The 24,069-nt window shown below is 40.0% G+C and overlaps 1 protein-coding gene across 4 annotated transcripts; it reads right to left on the bottom strand.

Moving 5' to 3' along the window:
* Window positions 1-236: 236 nt before the first annotated feature.
* Window positions 237-23,082, bottom strand: LOC115439238 (NACHT, LRR and PYD domains-containing protein 12-like). 4 transcript variants are annotated; one of them, XM_030163052.1, is made up of 13 exons: window positions 23,032-23,082; window positions 22,669-22,806; window positions 22,348-22,467; window positions 16,326-16,445; window positions 14,693-14,812; window positions 12,214-12,437; window positions 9,960-11,736; window positions 8,842-9,012; window positions 7,317-7,490; window positions 5,707-5,877; window positions 4,539-4,712; window positions 693-863; window positions 237-547 (listed from the first exon to the last, which is right to left on the bottom strand). In XM_030163052.1, the coding sequence occupies exons 2-13, from the start codon at window positions 22,785-22,787 to the stop codon at window positions 538-540; spliced, it is 3,351 nt and encodes a 1,116-aa protein (XP_030018912.1). In that variant the 5' UTR covers window positions 22,788-22,806; window positions 23,032-23,082; the 3' UTR covers window positions 237-537. The 4 variants fall into 4 exon arrangements, with proteins under 4 accessions (XP_030018912.1, XP_030018913.1, XP_030018914.1 ...); XM_030163053.1 differs by lacking the exon at window positions 14,693-14,812; XM_030163054.1 differs by lacking the exons at window positions 16,326-16,445; window positions 22,348-22,467.
* Between the last annotated feature and the right edge of the window lie 987 nt (window positions 23,083-24,069).

Here is a 24,069-nt window from a genome sequence, read left to right as displayed (position 1 = left end):
CATGAATACTGAATAATTTCTGTATATTTGTTGGTAAAAGATTATTTTTAGCTTTGTACCAAATGACCAAAAATAGTCACTTGCCTGATAAAAGCTAAAGTTTTCAGGTAAAAAGTGTATTTCTCCATTAGTCCACAAGGTGGCAGCACAAAATAACTCAGTGACATCCACAGAACACACTGGTTCACTGACTGTACATCAGATGAAAAACCTCTTGTCAGTTCCTTCTTTTCCAGCTCCTCAACTCCTCGGTGCTTCGTGGTTACTCATTAATCCATCTCAGTGAATCATCTGGAAGGATGTTTCACTTCCTTTAAAATCGCATGATGGACCAAGGAGGCGGAGCTACAGGAAGTCTGCCTCACCTTCTCTGACATCATCGGAGGGAGGGGTGAGGAGTGGAGGAGATCTGAGGAGCTCCATTTTGAACTGACAGGAGGAGAATGAACTGAGGATGTGCTGCTGCTTTAACATCTGTCGATCATCTGGACTCAGCTGATCCTCACACAGTCCTGATCATAGTGACTGTTCCACAGATCACTTCCATCTGAAGAAAAAAGAAAATACAAACAGAGATCAGAAATAAATGTTTACTAAGACTTTTCTGAATTTATTCGAACGACAGAGGAAGCAATAAAAATAAACAGATGATGGAGGTTTTCACCAAACCAGCACAAACTGACATTACTTACAGTTTCTCCAGTTTACAGTGTGGACTCTGAACAAGGTCCCCAAGTTCTTTCACATCTGAGTCCTTCAGGTTGTTCTGACTTAAGTCGAGTTGTATCAGATGTGAGGGATTGGACTTCAGAACTGCCGCCAGATAAGAACAGCTGATTTTTGACAAATTGCAGCCCCACAACCTGAATAAAGAATAAATGATGGAGATTAAAATTAACAATTCAGCCAATATATTTAGGTTTTCAATGTGAATGTGAAATATTAACATTCATTTCAACCAAACAGTTTTTACTGACTGTAATTTTTGTACCTGCAAGAAAAATAAAACATTAAATTGTGTCAATTATACAGTGTTTAGAAAAACTCTGTGAACCCTCCAAGTTTTCTGCATGAATTGGTCATAAAATATGATCTGCATCTAAGTCACCAGTATAGACCAACAGAATGTGTTGAACCCAAAACCACACAAACTATTATAATATTTCATATGTTAATTGTGCACAGCTCTTAAACCCTCACAGTGGAACTGGAAAAAGGAAGTGAACCCTGAAACTAATGACTGTAAAAAGAGATAACAACGCTGACGCTGTCAGAAGACGATTAGAGTCAAGAATTCCTAAACATGAATTGTAATCAGTGAAAGTAGATGTGAGCTGTGCATGGAGCCACTGTGACTCATAAAAACACTCAAAGCTCTGGAGTTGGATGTTCACAAGAAGCATCTGCTCATGTCAACCATATTCCACAACAAAGATCTCAGAAGAGCTTCAATCCAGAGTTGCTGATTTGCATGTGAGTGAAGGGGGCTCCCTCTTCTGCCTGGTTTCCTCTTCCACTTCCTGCCTTTGATGCAGAAATACAAGATCCAAAAGGACAAAGCAGAAACCTGGGAGAAGCACTGGACAGGTTTCCAGATGCTGCTGTTCAATCATTTCCTGATCAAGGTCAAGGTGAACTTTATTATCCCCGAGGGGCAATTTGTTCTACAGCCAGCAGCATCACACGGACAACAAGCCAACAATAAATACAATAAATAGTCCATTAAAGACAATAACACCAACATTACAAAGAATTATTTAGCAGAACAATGGCTGCCAGAACCAAAGAATTGATTGAGAAGAACCTCAAAGACTTGAAGGATTCACCAGTCTAAGTTAGACAAACTGTCCACAAATGGAGAGGATTGAATTCTGTGGCTACTCTGCCTAAAAGTAAACGCCCAGCCAAGCTGACTGCAAAGACACAACGATGAGTGGAAACGGACAAAAAAGAACCATAGACGAACAGATGAAGGCTTGAAGGACTCACTGGAAGACGTTAACATCTGTGTTCATGAGTCTATTCCATACCACAGGTAGAACAGACTCATGTCCAGTGCATGACACCACAGAGGAAGATGCTGTTTTACAACAAGCATCAGTGCATGTGTAAAAGTGACCAAAGAGCACTGGAACACTTTACAACATGAATGGAAACATGTTCAGACTGATGGAACTGGAACTGTTTGAACACACAGCACTAGGTTTGACAGAAACCTACAACATCATCCACACCATCCCAGTCTCAGATCAAAATGGGAAACAGCTGCATTTGTCCACAGTACGAAACCTATCAGTCTCACAGTTAGGGCCTGAAAATTGTAAAATCTTCATGTTTCTTTTTTTTATCTTATTCTTTTCCATTAGCCTGCATCCAAGTGACGTAACTTTCAAGATTCAGGCTGTGAGAAAAAAAACCATGGTGGACATTTGTCATATTTAGTGAAAAAAATCAATATTTTGAGTTAGTTTCTGAATAAAAATGCATTTTGGTTACATTGCTAGTGAGAAATATATATTTTATTTTCATAATATTCACTCAGTGAATGTACATAATCACTCGCTTGCTCGGTGTTGCAAAGATATTTCAGATCTCACCAGAATGATGTGAAACTGCACCGTTAGTCAGTTGCTAAGGACACTTATCACTCAGCATAGATGTGGACGCACATCTGCACAGAGGATTCTCTTCTGGTTTGGCTCTGTCTGACGGATTAAACCCTCCCTCGCCAACTGCATGTGTTGTGTCTGAGGATGATTTGGTGATCAACACATAATTCTGTGGCAGCAGCACATGGTGAAGTATGGAGGAGGAGCATCATGATCTGGAGCTGATCTGCATCAGGGCCTGGACCACATGACATCACAGGATAGAATAGAATCTTTATTTTGTCTGTACTAGTTTGTCACACACCAGTATTTGTCTTGTGCCTTTAACTCATCACTAGATCATGCATCAAACACACTGTAAGCTAGGAGCAGTGGGCTCACCATATCAGGCACACACAGAGCAAATGGGGGATTTAAGTGCCTTGCTCAAGGGCACATCAGCCAAAAACTCTCCGCCAGTCCAGGGAACTGAACTGGCAGCCCTTCGGTCACAAGTCAGTTCTCCAGCCAATCTAGGCCACGGCAGCTTGGAGGACAAAACTGAATCCTGAGTTTCTCAACATATAAACAGAAGTAAAGTTGTAAAGGCCGACAGGCCTTTATCCCTTTTCATATCTGAAATACTTAAGGCCTCCAGCAGGGGCAAAAATAACTTTGTGGTCATTCCTCTGTTGTTGGCAACCTGGGCACACGGATGATTTCATATTTTCTGTATTTAGTTCAATATATATTATAAAGGTCATACGTCACTGTATAAAAGGCGTGGAAATGACGCGCGCCGGGGTGGTTTGATGGAGTGAGACGTCACGCCGTGGTGGAAGTGGGCCAGGACAGGTGATCCGACGGAACGCAAAGCGGTGGATTTAACCTTTTTTCCCTGGGATTAAACCTTTTTCCTCCGTTCCATAAGGATTACCATTTTCCGAGGAACACTTGAAGCCACCATGGACCAAAACTGTGGTGGGGATGCGTGGGGCCGTAAGTAGAGCCGGAGGCTACCCACTACGGCTTTGTATAAGACAGCTGGCGTACGTGGACTTTCGGGAACTCAGGGGGGAGGTGTTGTGGGGAGGGGTTTGTCTATTTGTGTTTAGAACATATAGGGATTGATTTTTGACAAAGGTGTTGTGTTCGTGGGATTGGGTTTAATGTGGATGTGCACGAGTAGTGTGTGTGTGTGTGTGTGTGTGTGTGTGTGTGTGTGTGTGTGTGTGTGTGTGTGTGTGCGTGGGTCGGGGATTCACTTGTTGCAAATTAAAAGGCCAGAACAGAGCCGAATGCATTTTTTGTCTTTTCCTTATCTTTTCCCCCTGCTGACGGTTAAATCCACCCGTGTCCTTTACTGCGTTGTAGCAGAGGCGCTTTAGAGACAGAAGTGAACTGTTACAAAGTGACTAGAGCGGCTTCAGAAACAGAAAAACCACCTTTTGGAAAGAGCCAGTCAGAGCCCAGAGCTGAATAGAGACGCTGTGGACTGAACTCACCAGAGCCATTCACAGCAGACATGCTCAGAATAGAGCTGAGCTGATGCAGTGCTGTCAGAAAGAATGATCCCAAATGTCCGTGGACATTGTGCAGGTCAGATCAGCAGCTCCAAAAACACTTGTGTAAGGTTATTGGTGCAAAAGGAGCTTCAATCATTACATTCACTGGGACTGTTTAATAGTTGTGCTCAATAAAGACACAAAATATTATTTTTGTTTGTGTGGTATGAGGTTAAACACATTGTATTTGTCTGTACTTGTGACTGACATGTAGATTAGATCATATTTTATGACCAATTCACGCAGAAAACTAGAACATTTCAAAGGGTTCACACAACTGTTCTTACAACTGTAAAACAACATAATGGATGTCACTTATGTTTGTTCATAAATGAGGTTCAGCTGCTCCTAAAACAGAACTCCATCAAACTAACAGTGAACTGACCTCAGATCCTGTAGTTTACAATGTGGACTCTGCAGGAAATCACACAGCTCCTTCACTCCTGAATCCTGGAGGTTGTTTCCACCCAGATTCAGTTTTATCAGATGGAATGGATTGGACTTCAGAGCTGAGACCACAGAAGAACATCTGATCTCTGACAAACTGCATTTACTCAACCTGAAGAAAGAATATAGATTAGATTAAAATATAGATTAAAATGTATTAACCCTTTCATGCACTGTCCACTCTAGTGGACAGTTCTTCTCCAGCTGTTCTCTTGTATATTAATGGGTTTTGTTGTTTTAGTTCCATATCAGCCAACACAGTGGATGCTTATGCACCATCCCATACACTGTAATTTAGATCATTACTGTAACTTTGCTGTTCTTGATAAACCTGATCTGCACTAACATGTTTGAGTGTAAATCAATTATTTGTTAGACAAGAAGGGTTTTTTTTTGCATATTATCTCCATGAAGTGAGTAATTACTAGCATTAGAATATGTTAAAATGTAAGAAGACATTAGATTAGCAGCATTAAAAATGTTCTTATTTCATTGTTTTCATATCACTTTCTGATATTGGGTTTTAAACACGTTTCTTTACTTCAAAAATTAAATGCATGGATATTTTTGTAACTCCATAGAAAAAAAAAAACTCGATCGCATTGCGTTTTTCATGGCTAAACACTGAAGAAAAAAATCTTGTCAAAGGTTCTCATAATTCGTGCATGAAAGGGTTAATGATCCAGTCAGATGTGTTCAGGTTTTAATTGGTGACTTAACTCGACTGAACTTTACACTTTTGTTCAATCACTTTCACATTTGTTTCAGTTCCGTGTCTACAAAGTCAGTGTCTTCTACAAACACACACCTGAACACATCAGTTCACATTTGATGTAAAATAACCTTCAACCAACTAAACCCTTTAAACTTCACCCAGTGACTCCTCCTGCTTTAACTAGAACAGATGCTGTCTGTCATTAGACGACTGACCCTCAAAGTACAATGAAAAAATACTAATGACTTCAATCACTGTAGAACACATACACTGTGTGTTTCCTCTAGTTTTTCCTTGTTCAATGTTACATTGTAGAATAAAAGACAAAACTTTTAAGTATGTGTACAAATAATAAAACATATAAACTCTATAACAGTAACAGTGAACTGACCACAGTTCCTGTAGTTTACAATGTGGACTCTGCAGGAAATCACACAGCTCCTCCACTGATGAATCCTGGAGGTTGTTTCCACCCAGACTCAGTTTTATCAGATGTGAAGGATTGGACTTCAGAGCTGAGGCCACAGAACAGCTGACCTCTGGCAAACTGCATTTATTCAACCTGAAGAAAGAGTAAATGATGTAGATTAAATCCATTAAATCCAAGGATCCAGTTCTATATGTTTAGGGTTTAATCACGTGTTTTAGACCGTTTTAGTCAGATTTCTATGTGTAAACTCAAATGTCAAAAGTGTCAGACAAATGTAAACAGTAAAGAGACCAATATTTACACATTATTTATACATGTGTGTAAATCTGCATAAAATAGAAAGAATGTTTCCTTATTAACATTATTGTCAGTATTTAGTGAGTGTAAAACTGTTGGAATATGTTTTCATGGTTTAATGTAATAGAAATGAAAACACAAGTGGATGATGTTCTCTATGACATCACCAAAAGTCTAAAGCTTTGCCATTGGAGCTGAAGTACTGTCCTGCAGGAAATGCAGATCATTATTCCACCACTGTCACTGATGGAAATGTTTGAGCTGAATATTCACTTTATCTCTGATGTCATATTTGTTTGAGTGAACAAACACTGAAACTAGGACTGCTTTTCTTTGGAGTCTTTCCATCTGTACATCTGTAGTTTCAGTTCAGAACTCTCATCTGTGTTGTTGTTCATTTGGGAGCTTTGTCATTAATGGCTCATCTTTTCATGTAGGACAGATCATCACACTCATATGACTGGACTCGTCACTTTCTCGACCTGAACAATGACTGGACTTGTGTGATTTTCATCATAGAACCTTCAGACGTTCTACACACATAAAGGTGAACACTCCAGACTTACTTGGAGTTTGGACATAGTTTGGAACTTTTCCTCCGTCATTTTGGCTCATGCTGTTTTACACTCTTTATAGTTTCGGTCTGATTTTGTCTTTTGTCAATCACATGTTTAAAAAAGCAGTTTTACAGCTTTAGATTCAGTTCATATTCTACAATTTCAACTTTATGATCATCTTGTCTGTTTGAGCAGATGCAGTATTTTATCATGTGTTTATTCTTTATTTGTTGTGAACACAAAGTTAACGCTTCCTCCTTGTTGAACTGTTGTCTGAATAAAGTTGGTGAACATTTTAATAACTGTCTTCCTGTTCTTGGTGTTCTTCAGTTTCTGTAAATTCTTTGTGTTTAGATACTGATGAATCTGTCATGACTCTATTGTACTGGAGTGTATTCTGAAGAAATGTACATCATTATATTTCAGATAATTCCATTTTCAGTGTCTGTCAGTGGATCCATAAGCACACACACTGCTCTTCATGTTTCTGGTCATTTTAGCATACAAATTTATATTCAATTTTTTTTTCTTTTTTTTCTTTTTTTTTTACGAAAATACAATACAGGTATTTTGGATTTCATTTTGATACGTCTTATGATAAGTTTTTTTTTTTTTTTTTTTTTATTGTAACAAGTTCCTTCATATGTTTGTTCTCATCTCTGATGAGGCTCTACCATTAGTAAAACATATAAACTCTAGAACAGTAACTGAACTGACCTCAGTTCCTGTAGTTTACAATGTGGACTCTGCAGGAAGTCACACAGCTCCTTCGCTGATGAATCCTTCAGCTCGTTTCCACTCAGATCCAGTTTTATCAGATGGAATGGATTGGACTTCAGAGCTGAGGCCACAGAAGAACAGCTGGCCTCTGACAAACTGCATCTCCTCATCCTGAAGAAAGAGTAAATGATGTAGATTAAAATCCATTAATGACACACATTTTATTTATTTATTTTAGGGCTGTCAAAATTAACGCATTAACTCGGATTAATCCATCATCATGATTAATCTGATTATAAATGTTAACGTCATTAACCCATCTGCAGCAGAATGACTGTGAACGTCTGCTCCAACACATTTGGGTCAGTTTGTCCAGTAGAGTTTGAGTCAGAGCAGAACCAGCAGAACCGACCCATAAAGAGGGAAGACACTAAACAGCCCGTTGTCCCTCTGGATGGAAATATGAGGACAAAAACATCCAGACAGAACAGTCGACCCACAGAAAATTTTCTGCAGGAAGGAGTTGAATATTCACTGAAGCACTTTCAGCTTCAAATACCACATTATCACCAAGCAGACGTTAGTCTGGATTCTGCGAACACTTCGGCTTACAGAATGCCAACTTGTGACAAACATGTTTGATTTATAACTCAGTCCATAAACAAAACAATTCATGTTTCAGTTTATTATAAATATTTAAAATCAACCCATCTGGTGATCTGTGTGTTTCACTGTATGTAATATGTACATTTATTAAATGTTAGAAGATGATGTTCTTGTTTAATCTTCAATCCTCTGATCAGAGCTGAAAAGGTTTGAAATGGAAAATTATAAACTCAAGAACAGACATTTGATGACAGCTTTTCTTGGTGTTATATTTTTTACTTTGTGTTATCTTATTTTTATCAGTATTTGGTGTTTCGTCGTGGTGCTTTTACTTGACTGTATTAAAAAGAACATCTTCAACTCGTCATATGATGTAAAATAAAGGATGATGGGTTTGTATGACAAAGGTTTGGTTGTTTAATGCTCACACATCTGATCATGTAAACGTGTGTGAATCTTATATTAAATATTTCAGGTATTTTTCAAAAACATCTCTTTCATCGTAGGTTTTCAGTTGAAGTTTTCGTTGTATGAGATCAGATCAGGAACAGCTGTTGTTTCACTGGACCACATGGTGCTTCAGTAATTAGCACTATGGCCTCTGAGCAGAAGGAGGATTCCAGCACCAACTGTGTGTACCTTTGTGTGTGAGCGGTGCATGTTCTACCCCTGTCTGCATGGGTTCTCCAGGTTCCTAACATCCTCCTTCTTAATAATTTCAATGGGAAATCTAAATCCCTCATAGGCGTGAATGTGAGAATGAATGGTTGTTTGTGTGTGACAGTACTGCAGTGAACAGGGTGGACCCCACCTTCGTCTATAGGTAAGCAGGATCACCTCTGGTACCCCCATGACCTTCAAGAGGAAAAACAGATGGCTGTGTTTGTACTGAACAGTAGACAGTCAGTGAACTAACCCCAGAATTTCCAGTCTGCAGTTTGGACTCTTCAGTCCAGACGCCAGTTTTGCTCCTGAATCTCGTAGGTTGTTTTCACTCAGATGCAACAATCTCAGATGTGAAGGATTAGACTTCAGAGCTGAGGCCACAACTTCACAGTGAGTCTCTGAGAGTCCACACCTAGAAAATCTATAAATAGAGAATTTACATGAAATTAATTATGAACACATTTATTGAACATCTGAGTCTTACCGAGGTCAGGGTATGGTGTTGTGACACCAGTTTAATGAACAGTTCTAAGGTTTAAAAAAGACAGGAGAACCGGATTAATAAAATAGACGTGGATAAAGACGGATGTAATGACAGCTTCCAAACATTATTATTATTTTTTTTTTCTGTACTTTATTTTACCAGGTAATATCAATTGAGAACAGCTTCTCATTTACAATGATGACCTGGAAAGAGGCCCCAACAGACAAAAAGAAACAAACAAAACAAACAAAGCAAAAGAAAAACGCATAAAAGGAAATGGTACAGATGAATCCAAGACTCGCAACCAATGGTGAAGAGACTATGAAGTTAAAAACAACATAAATAAATACCAAAGTGTATGGGGAGAGAGCAGAATGGGAGTCAACAGGCATAACAGTCAACTAGGGAATGTTGTAGTTTCTGTTTAAAAATAAGGAGTGATGGGAGAGCTGAAACACCCTAGATCTCCCCCTAGTGGTTGGATGTAGTATAGTTCCTACTGTTCTTGTTCTATGGGACTTCAGACAAACTACAAAGTCAAAGTATACATCCAATAAATGTTCATGAGGCTGATATTTATTAAAGAAATCATTTTACTAATTACTTTGATTTGAATAAGTTACATAATGATCTTAAAATGAGGGACTGACTACATCAATAACCAATCCTTGTCAAGAATCCCTCAGAAACACAAACAAAAACCAATCAGTCATCTGGTGGGTGGACCTCACATCCCAGTGTCTCTACTCCGTTGACTCTGATCATACAACCATCATGGCAGTTCCCATATTTCACTTTTACATAAACAGAAGACAGAGGGTCATGTGATCCATCTTTATATTCAGTCTATGGTTAATACTGTTCATACTCTCATCAGTACTTACTCAGCCTTTCTGCAGTTCCTCACAGCTGGGATCAGTCTCAGTCTTCCTTCATATGATGTGTTGTACTTGTTCAGGTCCAGCTCATCCAGAACCTCCTCTGACATCTGCAACATGTAGGCCAGAGCTGAACACTGGATCTCAGACAGTCTCTCCTGTAATCTGTTCTCTGACTTCAGGAACTTTTGGATCTCCCGATGGAATGTTTGGTCCTTCATCTCCGTCAGACAGTGGAAGATGTTGATGCTTCTGTCAGGATCGATATCCTCAGTGTTCATCTCCTTCAGGTTGTTGATGACTTTATGGATGAACTTTGGCCAGTTCTCTTTTGGACCCAGCAGACCTCCTAAAAGACTGTGGTTAGACTCCAGACAGAGGCCATGAAGGAAACGAACAAACAGATCCAGGTGTCCGTTCTCACTCTTAAGGGATTTTTTCATGACTATGCTGAGGAAAACATCCATTTTCATGAAAAGTGATTTTGAGCCCTTGCCCTGGTTTCCCAGAAACCTCTCCAGAACCTCTGTGTTGTTGCTGGTGTAACAGTGGTAGATGTAGACAGCAGCCAGAAACTCCTGAACACTCAGGTGAACAAAGCTGTAGATTGTTTTCTGGAAGATTACAGTCTCTGTTTTGAAGATCTCTGTACAAACTCCTGAGTACACCAAGGCCTCTTTGACGTCCAGACCACACTGATCCAGGTCTTCTTGGTAGAACATCATGTTTCTTTTCTCCAGTTGTTCAAATGCCAGCCTCCCCAACTTCAGAAGGACTTTTCTGTCTGCCTTTGTCATCTCTCCTGAGCTTGTTTGATGTCCTTTTTTGTACTTGTTCTTTCTCTTTGTCTGGACCATGATGAAGTGTGAGTACAGGTTGGTCAGGGTCTTGGGCAGCTCTTCTCTCTGGTCTGAAGTCAACATGTGCTCCAGAACTGTAGAACTGATCCAGCAGAAGACTGGGATTTGACACATGATGTGGAGGCTCCTGGATGTCTTGATGTGTGAGATCATTTTGTTGGACAGATCTTCATCAGTGGATCTCTTCTTGAAGTACTCCTCCTTCTGGCCATCAGTGGTGAAGCCTCGGACCTCTGTTACCCTGTCCACACATGAAGGAGGGATCTGATTGGCTGCTGCAGGTCTAGATGTTATCCAGATGAGAGCTGATGGAAGCAGGTTCCCCTTCATGAGGTTGGTCAACAGTACGCTGACTGATGACTTCTGAGTGACGTCTGAAACAACCTGACAGTGGTGGAAATCCAGTGACAGTCTGCTTTCATCCAGGCCGTCCAAGATGAACAGAAGTTTGTAGACGCTGATCTGCTCTGCTGTGACCTTCTGTAATGTTGGATGGAAAACATGGAGTAGCGTCAGCAGACTGTACTGCTCATCTCTGACCAGGTTCAGCTCTCTGAAGGACAGCAGAACCACCAGACTGACGTCCTGGTTTTCTAAACCCTCGGCCCAGTCAAGAGTGAACTTCAGCACCGAGAAAGTTTTTCCAACTCCAGCCACGCCGTTGGTCAGAACCACTCTGATGGGTTTCTGCTGCTTGGGTGAGGCTTTGAAGATGTCATGACACCTGATTGGAGTTTCTTGGATGATCTTCTTGGAAACTGTCTCCAGCATCCTCACCTCATGTTGGGTATGAACGTCTTCACTCTGTCCCTCTGTGATGTAGAGCTCAGTGTAGATCCGGTTTAGACGGGTTCTACTTCCTGTTTCCTCAGTTCCTTCAGTCACACATTCACATCTGCTCCTCAGACTGAGTTTATGTTCAACTATAACCAGACAAGAAACACTTTAAATAAACACAGTTGGGTAAAAATATCTGTTATCATCTGTCAGTGAATGCTAATACTATTTCATATTGACAACAGTTTCCAAATGACAGACCCTAGACCTGTTACTACGGAACCACTGATCAGACATGGATCTGATTTATACAAACAGGAATCATTCCAAAGCAGTTCTAACAACATGGACAAGATGATTGTCACTGACCAAACACTTCATAATATGATTGAATTTACAGAGAATCAGTGAGTTACTTTGACCATCATTCACTGCAAAACGTTTAATTTGATCAATTGAAATAAAATCAATATTTCAGTTGATAATTTCCAACATATGATTGAAAATGTAGTTCAGTCTAATGCAGTTCAAATGTTCTTTGTTATGATGCTCAGTCAGTGACAGTTGAACACATGTTGTGTTTAGTGAAGTGCAGACATGTTCAGACACATGTCCAGTCTTACTTTGGACAGAGCTGTGGATCTGCAGCTCAGCTCTTGTTCTGGATGTTTCCTCACACTGGGGACAGGAGGAGTCTACTGATGAACCAGACTGGTCCCAGTATGAAGTGATGCACTGTCTGCAGAACCAGTGTCCATAGCTGATCCGGACCGGATCACTCTGGACCTTCTGACACAAAGAACAGGACGGTGGGTCTACCCCAGGAACATGAGTCCTCTCCATCTCTCTGTGGACATCAACACATTGTTTAGAAGAAGCGTCTTCAAAGTTCTTTCAGATCAGCTGTTCAAAGGATCAGATCTACACTCGGAACTCTTTCGGCTCATTTCTGTAACTCTGTGCTGGGTCAAGGACCAGGGGCCTCATGTATAAAGCGTGTGTACGCACAAAAACCTGGCGTACGCCCTTTTCCAAGCTCACGTTCAGATGTATAAAGACTGAAATGACCGTGGAAATGTGTGTCCTTCACACCAAGTCCACTGGCGTACGCACGTTTCTAGTGCTTTTGAACCTTTGGCGACACTTAGAGGTGACACTGAAAAACTGTTAATAATTTGACAAAGGTCATTCCTCCAATTGATGGGCACATCGGAGATACACAGATGAACAATAAACACACCGGCACGTCATCCCACGGCTAGAGCAGCACATCCACCACCAGAACCAGAACCAGTTAGACCCTGTATCCATCAATGCCAATTCTGTCCTGGAGGACATTAAGCAACATCCATATAATGAGACAAGGACACAAAATTCATTGGTTGATAAATGCATTTCATGTAGTGTTCATGTCTGTGAGAACATTTATTAGTCAGTCCAGTTGCTCATTGACTCCGCCGATTGTCCTCACGATGTCCTAATGTGACTTGGGTCAGCACGGACCCATGTCGGTGTTCTGGACACCGGTTGGATGGGAATCAGCAGTGGGCTGTGGCGGACCGGAGGACCGGCTGACGCTGGGGAGTCAACAGGAAGCCTCTGTGACAGGAGGATGATACTGCGTCTTCTGTCTCATCGTTGGAAAATAATAATTTGAGTGATTAAACATGAGTCACAGTCTTTGATTTCCTCTTTGATATCCTGACATGATTACGTATGAACCTTTATCTTGTTGGGCTGTGATCAGACTATTGGATGACCCGTAGAATAAACTAATGTGTGACTTACACAAATACTAAATATATATTTACCTTGGGGGTGATCCACGTCAGCCCTGTGAGAAAAGTGTCACCCACAATATCGTCAACTCTCTGCTCAAACAGTCTCAGTTCGTTTCTTTTCTTCTTCCATCTGTTTTGGCCTCCGCTTTGTGTCCACCTTGATGCCAACATCCGATCGTGCAGACAGGGGAATCCCCGAGGGAATCCCACCTGCAGACCCGTTTATACTAATTTGCATATTTAAATGTGGGTGTGGAGAGGGAGGAGTCAGGTACTCCAACATACACGGTCAATTCCACACTGATTGAGATGTATGAAGGAAATGTACTTGGATTCAGGCGTACGCTCAGTTTTATACATCTGGATTTTTTTGTGCTTTTGGACTTTTCTGGATTTGGGCGTACGCCAGGTTTCAGTATGAAATCCATGCAAGTCTTTATACATGAGGCCTCTGGTCTGGTTGGGGATCAGACCCAGGACCTTGTTGCTGAGCGGTGCCAGTGTAAACCACTGAGCCACCTCAACTCACAGTCTGTCTGAAAATGGCAGCTGGAAGGAATGATGAGCCTCCATTTCAGCTCACATGTCCAACCCAATGCACTGGTTGATTCTTTTGAGCCCCATGTTAAGTCAAACCCACCCGACCTGTGACCCAACAGCCTTAACCCAGCGGTCGGGTTCTGAAAACAGCCCAGCATTTCTAAGTGTGTCCACACCACACAACGGACTTCCATCTAAAACTGGTCTGGTCTTACTGGTCTGTTTCAGAGCTGATTCTCACACAAACATGTGTTTAATGTTCATTCAAATGAAGACAATACTTCAAGCATAAAAACAGGCTCTTAGTGTCTGAACCTTTACAGACATTTGGTTCAGGATTTAACATCTTTATTTTTGTCAGATGTGAGTGAGCCTCATGTGTTTCAGAGCCTTTAAGGCTGTTGTTAATCTCAGAGTCTCAAACATCTTTTATTCACAGCAGCTGGAGTCCAAATAAGGAGTTTAGACCATTTCACTAAAGCTGGACTGGGAACTGTCGGTTCTACTCACACACCTGAGTTTGATTTGAACCAGTTACTGACAGGAATTGATCACATTTGACCTGCAAAGTTAATCAATATACAAGCAATAAGAGTATTAATAGTGATAGTAGAGGACTGTATATGATCAAAAACACAACTATGAACATAGAGGGTTCAGACTAATGGTTGCAGCTGTCAATCAAGACTTCGATTAGATTAAAAATTCTTCTGTCAGATGAATTCAAACATGTCAACAAAAGATCAGAAATAATGTCTCATCTGTATAAACAGTCTTTTACTCTGTGTCTGAAGGTCCAGGTTCACGACTAAACTCTGGAGGACGACTCATGGACCGGTCACTGTTCATGGACAGACATGTGGACACTGGAGACTCTGCTCTTGGTCTGTTATACTGACCTCTGGAAACAACACAAGTACAACAGTTGGACTGGACTGTATGTTAGTGTTATTCACATCTGAACACTTCATTTTCTATCACCTTTGGTTATTATTACCTCCACCAAGGAGGTTATGTTTTTGCCGACGTTGGGTTGTTTGTCTGTCTGTCTGTGTGCAAAATAACTCAAAAAGTTATGGACAGATTTGGATGAAAATTTCAGGAAATGTTGATACTGGCACAAGGAACAAATGACTACATTTTGGTGGTGGTCTGCCTTGGTGGAGGTCTGCACTCTCTGAGTGCTTTTCTAGTTGATGTGTGTTTTTATTCTGTCTGAAGGAGACATTTGGGCTTTAAAGTGGACACATCATGTCCTGTTATGTCTCTACTGCAGTTTAACCAATAAAGTCCAACTAGAATCAGTGTCTCATGTTTAACTCTGACAACCTGTCAACTGGTAGTTCACATCCATGCCAGAACATGTTAAATAAACAGATGCCTCCAGACTGACCATCTCTGATTTGATTCATATTTCATGAAAACTGTTATTAATCCTTGTAAACATCAGAAAAACTGAGACAGACATTTATGATCAGAAATGTTCCAGCTGCAGCTCAGTGGAACTGCTAACCTGGATGAACAAAGGCTACTGACTCCGTTATTGACAGACAGGTGATGGGCGGAGCCTCAGACCAAAACACACAATGACAACAGAAACATCATTTCGGGATTGACACTGAGCTTTTCAAATGTGAATATTGTGTCTGGACTACTACTGTCAGTGAGATCAGTATTTGAAATGAACAGGATTCCTTAATGTCTGGGGACAGTCAAGGCCATTTTATAATTACTGAGAACAGAATTCCTACAGACTGCATCTTTAAATGACTCAGAAAGAGGAGAAAGAACTTGGAGTCTTGCCAGTGTTTTCTTCAAGAGGAAATGACATCATGTGGAGCAGGTCATGTGATTTGGAATAAACACACTTCCTTCACAGGTGTTTTTGTAATGGGTAACTTAGCTGAATGTAATTTCTGACACATATACAATTTGTTATTTTCCATATAAAATTTGATATACTGCCAAGAAAGAAATATGTCATGATTATCTCAACTGAATAAAAAGAACACAATCAAAACAGTTTTTGACTTAGCTCATTTTATTATTGTTTGGCTAATTAGAAGGTGGTTGTTATTAAACTCGGACGGTTCTTTAGTTGACATTTTAGTCTATCCCGTCATTTATTTATTTATTAATCATTTATTAATAAGTGATCATTTCCATTATTAAATAATAATGGAATTTTTAAAGACATGATCATAATGAACATGAAACACTTTCTTTTCATAAAGATGTATGCAAGATATATCCCAAGGACTTCAAAAGTCCCTCAGTTATATATTGATCCACCTACAGCCCTCTGTCAAACAGCTTTTATATGAGTTAAATGTCACAATAGACTCTGGATGTGAAATGAAATCACTGCTAAAACGTGTCCTGCAGATCATTTTAAAGAATAAACAGTCTCTTACTCTGTGTCTGAAGGTCCAGGTTCAGGCCTAAAGTCTGGAGGATCATCCTTGGACCAGACAGTCTTCATGGACAGACATGTGGACACTGAAGATTCTGCTCTGGGTCTGTTATACTGACCTCTGGAAACAACACAAGTACAACAGTTGGACTGGACAGTATGTTAGTGTTATTCACATCTGAACACTTCATTTTCTATCACCTTTGGTTATTACTGATGTGTGTTTTTATTCTGTCTGAAGGAGACATTTGGACTTTAAAGTGGACACATCATGTCCTGTTATGTCTGTTATGGTTTTAAACCCCTGCACAGCACTGAATCAGCTCTTTTAAGAGTTTTTAATTATATCTTTTTAGCCACCGACTCTGGTGACTGTTATTTTTGTGCTTTTAGATCTAACTGCTGCTTTCGACACAGTGGACCATGAACTTTTAATCTCTTGTTTAAAACAGTGGGTGGGTATCGAGGGTGCAGCACTGGAGTGGTTCAGGTCATACTTAGCTGATCGAACCTTCTGTGTAAGCCTTGGTGACTCAGTGTCTTCCTCTGCCCACTTCTCATGTGGGGTCCCACAGGGCTCAGTCTTAGGCCCACTTCTTTTCTCTCTTTACCTGTTTCCACTTGGGTCCATGCTTAAGAAGCATGGCATTGCCGTCCACTGTTATGTAGATGACAGTCAGATATATGTCCCTCTTGAAAAGAAGGATGAATCTGCTGTCAAACCTCTGCTTCGGTGTCTTGATGACATAAAGGCCTGGATGGCTACAATTTTTTTTAAAGGCGGCCATACACTGTGCGATTTTAGAGACGATTTCTCACTCGTGCAACTATTTCTGGGATCGGGCCAGATGTGCCTCTAATCATGTGTAGTGCTTGGTGCAGTGTACATGGGATAAGGAGAAGCAATTAACACCTCACGACCACCTCACAACCAGCAATCGTGTGTTCGGAAGGAAAACGGACCTGTTTGAAATCCTGCTCGCTCCTCATGAGGGCATCGCACTGTCAAAGCAGTGCCACGAGCTGATGTGCCTCAAATTCTCACACTGTGCATGCATGAATACAATAATAGCCAGCTACTGTAAGCTAATTCTAAGCTAACAGTAGCTGGCTATTGTCCTAGTGCAGTTTAGCTGTTGCAGCTTACCTCTAGTTCCCTTTGCTGTAGGATTAACAGCCCATACTGTCCATGTCTGACCAACCAATTCCTGCACCAAACACGTCATCGTCTCTTCTTCTTTTTTGATTCCCCACAGATAATGGCACATATTGCCAAAGCAGCTCGTTGCTTTTGTTTAGCACTACTATTTCGTGACTCATGCCAATACGCAATCGTCTATGCACTTTCAGATTCCTTGGTATTTTAACGTTGTATTTCCGGATACAACACTGGAACGTGTGATGCGTCCTCTGGTGTATGGTCCAACAGTGTGAGCAGTCAGGTTGCATACGAGCATCAGTGGACTGTTGGACTGTTGGATTGTTCTCCAGCAGTGTGAGAACATGAATCGTGAGCCTGACTTTACGATCGATTCGCACAGTTTGAGATGGAGCTGCGTGCAACGATCGAAATAATCGCACAGTGTATGGCCGGCTTAAATTCAATGAGAAAAAGACAGAGGTGATAGTTTTTAGTGGCACCACCCTGCCCCCCCTTGTAAATCTGGGTCCCTTGGCCCAGTATATTAGGCCAACTGTCACAAACCTTGGTGTTAAAGTGGATGCTGAACTCAAGTTCGACTGTCAAATCAGCTCAGTCATTAAATCCAGTTTTTTCCAGTTGAGGCAGCTGGCCAAAATAAACCAGTTCTCTCCAGACAGCATTTTTATATAGTCGTTCATGCTTTTGTGACCACCAGGCTGGATTATTGTAATGGACTTTATATGGGGGCTAGTGGTTCCTCCGTCGCTCATCTTCAGATGGTGCAAAATGCTGCTACACGTCTTTTAACCGGCACGCGTAAGCACCAGCACATTTCCCCCATTTTAGCCTCACTCCACTGGCTGCCCATACATTTTAGGATCCGTTTAAAAATTATTTTATTTACTTTTAAATCCCTAAATGGCCTCGCCCCGCCCTACCTCTCTGAGCTGCTGCAGCTTTATACACCCCCCCCAGCTCTCTCAGGTCAGCTGACCAACTGCTCCTGACTGGACCAAAAACTAGGCACAAGTTCAGGGGTGAGCGTGCCTTTGAGCAGCAGCTCCTAAACTATGGAACCATCAGCCTCTGCATATCAGACACACTTCCTCTGTCTGTTTTTAAATCCCTTCTTCAAATCCATCTTTTCTCCTTTGCTTTTGAAACCATGTGAGATGTTTGAGGGTGCTATCTTTATTCTGTTGTTTTATTTGGTAGTGGTTTATTGTTCTTATTGATCTATTTTATTTATTTATTTATTTTGTTGTTTTTAATTGTATAGATTTTTAATCTATTCTTGTATTTTATTCTTTTGTTTGGGTTTTATTTATTCTTCTGTACCGCACTTTTTTCTTTTTTGTACAGTTTCTGTCTTTAAATCTCTTCTGTATTTTATTCTTCTATTTTGATTTTAATTATTCTTCTGTACAACACTTTGGTCCGCTGCAGTTATTTTAAAGTGTTTTACGAATAAAGTTGGAGTGGATTGGATTGGATGTTTCAACTATTGTTTAATCAATAAAGTCCAACTAGAATCAGTGTCTCATGTTTGTTGAACTCTGACAACCTGTCAGCTGGTAGTTTACGTCCATGTCAGAACATGTTAAATAAACAGATGCCTCCAGACTGACCATCTCTGATTTGATTCATATTTCATGAAAACTGTTATTAATCCTTGTAAACATCAGAAAAAACTGAGCCTGATGTTTTTATCATTTATTGAAAAATAATCAGCCACAGTAGAACCACAACATGTAAAATAAATATACAAATTTGACAGATATGATTTGCTCAGATGTGGAAATACACCAGGACAAAACTGCTCCTGCAGTCAACTAAATAAATGCATAAATAAATAAATAAATAAATAAATAAATAAAAGCTCTGAGGCTCAAATGACACATTTGTGTGAGTTTTCATCAGGTTGTAACTTGGTAAAGATGCCGCTGTGGATTTTCTTTTACACATGTTAAAGACATCTTACACTTTAGACCAACTTCTTGTCCATGTATCCTCTTGTCCTTACCTCTGTCTTTTACTAATTTAATGGTGTTGACTGTGAATTTAAAGTGTGTTGTCACCAGTGTTGGGAGTAATGCATTACAAAAGTAATGCATTACAGTAATAGGTTACCTCTTACTGTAACGCAGTAGTGTAAGGCATTACTAATCAATTTTCAGTAATATTTTACTCAGTACATGTTCAATAGTACTTGTGTTACAACATACTTTTTGTCCATAATTTAATTACTCAAATGAAAAAAAACAAAACAAAACAGGACGACTGCGAGACCTTAAGGAATCCAAAATGTGTCTGTAAAGTTCTATTTCCTGTTGGTGTTCAGCCAGTGGTGGAGACGGCAGAGGACAGTCCATTGTCCACATGGACGTCTGCTCAGTACTAAACCTAACTCTGCTTTAAGGGTCAAGTAATGCATTACAATTCTTAGTTTAGTTTTATTTGGGGCACATAGAATCATCAGAAAACAAAGAACCAAACATGGTCAAACTAAAGTTTTCCACGCTTGAAAATGAGTGGGAAGAAGTCTAACTTATGGACTCCCACCCCCTAATGATTACATTAATTCTGCTTCCATTGCTTTGTCAATACACTTTTTTTCTATATATATTTGTACAATGACACAAAGCATCCATACAAACCATTCACATACACTTATTTTTGTCACCTCACACAATCAGATTTGCATAATCAAATGTTTTTAATATAAACTATAATATTTATATGCACTTCAAAGATTTACTACAAATACAATCATTAATAAATGTGTTAATATCTCCTAGTCTGAGACAGTAATATTGTAATGCAAGTAATTACTTTGAAATAACAGTAATCTGTAATGGATCCCAGTTTGGAAGTAACTTGCACAACACTGGAACAGCCAAATGCATGTCAGTTCTTCTTTTGTCAGACACTGTGGTCCACAGCCCCTCCCTCATCAACTTCCTGTTGCATTCATCCTGTTTCCTGCGTCTGAGTCAATATATAATTGAGGGACTTTTTGAGTTGTCTTTACAGGGTAACGTAGTTGACAGGTAGAGTTGACATTTTTGCTGTTTTCAGCCCTAAAATCAACATAACCAGAACACCACAGGGGCATTTTTACACAAAGATTCTTCTAAGTATCATATTGTAGCGGCTGTTTGTCATCAGATTTAAACAACTTAAAAGTCACTGAACTGAAGACTTTAACAGAATTCAAATAACCACTAGACGCACAATGGGTTTGTGGTCTACGCAGTCAAAAACACAATGTCCAGACCACAGATGGATTCCAAGTAGTTTATTTTCAGGTTTTTTGCAGGCAAACAACAACCACGGCCTTTCTGCTGTCTCCCCTGTTCATCCTGGCGGACTTGATGACTGTGACTGACTGACTGGTAAAAAACCATAGGCCCACCCAGGTGCATGATGGTCTAAGATGGTGCTGCCTATTTACACCCAGGTGCCCACAGTCTAAACCAATAAGAAAACACAAAACAAAAAGGTGCTCAGTACTGTTACAGCCCCTGGGGTCCTCTTGGGGGAGCTATGTATGTTTCCAGCTCTTGTCTTCCAACAGGAACCTGATGAGGAGATCAGGAACACCTGTGGCGCCAGAGTTCCTGCCCTTAAATAGTCTGCCTGCAGTCTTCTCTCTAGCTCTCTGCCCTCACAGGTCCTTGGTTTGTCAGCTCTTGGGTTGGTTATATTGCTTTAATATTTTGTTCTGTTCTGCACTTTTCAACACTCACATCAGCACACGTCCACACCTACACTACTGAGCTTACTGATGGCTCATTCACACTCTGTAAAATACTTTAGTTTTTTCCTAATTTGTTCTAATTTGGTTTAATTTGGCTTACTTTGATTTAATAAAGTATTCTTGTGTTAAACTTCATTTATGGTGTGTTCCCCTTCTTTGTTGTGGCCTCTGAGCCAGGTCATAACAATACTAAAGAATAAAAGTAAGAACCATGAAAATCCAAAAATATATCCTGAATATTTAACAAACAAAACGCAAACAAACCAAAAATAAACAATTAGCAAAAAATACTAAATTACTGAACAAAAAAGGTAAATTAACTTTGAACCAAAACTAAATAGACAAATAGCTCCTACACATATAGACAACTGAGTCAAAGTGACATTGAAAGTTATTCATAAAGATATTGTCGTTACACTGACATAGAAGTGCCATAAATACACACTTGACTCCCGCACTACTTTACATTAAATAACTCAAAGAGGAGAAAGAACTTGGAGTCTTGCCAGTGTTTTCTTCAGGAGGAAGTTGCATCATATGGAGCAGGTCATGTGATTTGGAATAAACACACTTCCTTCACAGGTGTTTTTGTAATGGGTAACTTAGCGGAATGTCATTTCTGACAGACACAGTTTATTTTCCATATAAAATTTGATATATTGCCAAAAAGAAATATCTGTCATGATTATCTCAACTGAATAAAAAGAACACAATCAAAACTATTTTTGACTTGGCTCATTTTATTATTGTTTGGCTAATTAGAAGGTGGTTGTTATTAAATTCGGACGGTTCTTTAGTTGACATTTTAGTCTATCCAGTCATTTATTAATCATTTATTAATCAGTGATTGTTTCCATTATTAAATAATAGAATTTTTAAAGACATGATCATAATGATCATAAAAAATATATATTATTTCTTTACTTTTCACTACGATGTATGCAAGATATATCCCAAGGACTTCAAAAGTCCCTCAGTTCTATATTGACCCGTCTGCATCGAGGCCTCTGTCAAACAGCTTTTATATGAGTTAAATGTCACAATAGACTCTGGATGTGAAATGAAATCACTGCTAAAACGTGTCCTGCAGATCATTTTAAAGAATAAACAGTCTCTTACTCTGTGTTTGAAGGTCCAGGTTCAGGACTAAAGTCTGGAGGATCATCCTTGGACCAGTAAGTCTTCATGGACAAACATGTGGACACTGAAGATTCTGCTCTGGGTCTGTTATACTGACCTCTGGAAACAACACAAGTACAACAGTTGGATTTGACAGAATGTTAGTGTTATTAAGATCTGAGCACTTCATTTTCTATCACCTTTGGTTATTATTGATGTGTTTTTATTCTGTCTGAAGGACACATTTGGACTTTAGAGTGGACACATCATGTCCTGTAATGTCTGTAGTCAAATATTAAAGGTGTGTGACAGTGGACTCACTGTGGATCAGAGGGTCCTGGTTCATTACTGCTCCCTGGAGGTTCCTTTATGGACAAACCCCTGTTTGTATAATGGGATAACTCTGCTCCGTCCTCCTCTTCATCCACACTCAGACTCATACTGTGAACTTCAGTCACTCTGAAAGGATAAGCAGTAAAACTACTGAGCTCACCTCACTAAAACACTGTGTTCATCAGTCACAAACACTGACACAACAGGAAATAAGCCAGTGGACACAGAGTCCAGTAAACCTAGTGGACACTCAGCCTGGAAGTGACTACATCCATGTTTACAGTTACAGTCGACACCCAGAAAACCCACTGAGAGACTAGAACAGGAAAATGATCCCAATGTCAGACTCACCCTGAACCAGACGTCTTCTGTTCATCTGTCGAAATGGAGTCTGAACTCTGAATACTTTCGCTTTCACAGGGAACTGGATCCAATGTCACAATGGGTGTGGGAGTTAGAGGTTTCACACACTTTAGTCACCATCGCAAGACACAACACAGCTCTGTCACATTTCAGATTCGCTGTTTGTCAAAGCCACTTCCGCCATAAACCAGAGTTCTACTTCTTCTTCAGTGGATCAATTGCTTATTGACAAATCAATCAATCAATCAATCAATCAATCAATCAGTCAATCAAATTATATTTAAATAGCACCAAATCATAACAAAAGTTATGTCATGACACTGTACATTTGGAGCTGGTCAAAACCAGACTCTGAAACCAATTCAGACACCAACAGAATCCTCCAGGAGTAAACACTTAGTGACAGTGGAAGGAAAGTGAGGATAAAGCAGGTTCAGAAAATGAATGAATGAATGTATGTAAACCAGCCAACCAGCAGTAAACCAGATGTAAACATATATAACCCAGTTCATCAGCAGTAACCCACACACCTTAGCAGATATCTCATATCTTAATCATCTACAGTTCCAATATTAGCAAACTTTGCTTCATTTCATTTCAGTTCAGCTAGCTGTTGCTAGTAACATAAAATGTTTTTTTTAACATTATAAAAGGTTACATCCCTCTATAATTGGATTATTTTTCTGCCTCCTCTTCTCTCCTCTTCTAAACTGTGCAGCTAAGGCCTTGGAAGGCCTTTTCATGGTGATAAACTCTCCATCCTTTACCTGGATGCTTAGTTCAACACCTGTCTGACTGTCATTCAGCTCCACTCTGTCTCTGTCACTCACACACAGTGAGCACTGGTCTGGGAGAGCTCACCTGAGGGAGGTTGTTGTTCTGTTTTTTTTCCTCCCGTTTCTTTATTTTTAAGACAATTAATGAGAAATGATCATGTTATCAGTTATCAGCCTATGCCACGAACCGGCCCTGCACGCACGGACACGCATACGCACGCGCATGCAGGCAAACAGACCCATGTACAAA

The sequence above is a fragment of the Sphaeramia orbicularis genome, chromosome 19, assembly GCF_902148855.1.
Source record: "Sphaeramia orbicularis chromosome 19, fSphaOr1.1, whole genome shotgun sequence".
NCBI classification, from domain to species: domain Eukaryota; kingdom Metazoa; phylum Chordata; class Actinopteri; order Kurtiformes; family Apogonidae; genus Sphaeramia; species Sphaeramia orbicularis.
The sequence above is the reverse complement of the archived record's forward strand: the minus strand, read 5'-3'. Positions and strand labels throughout refer to the sequence as shown.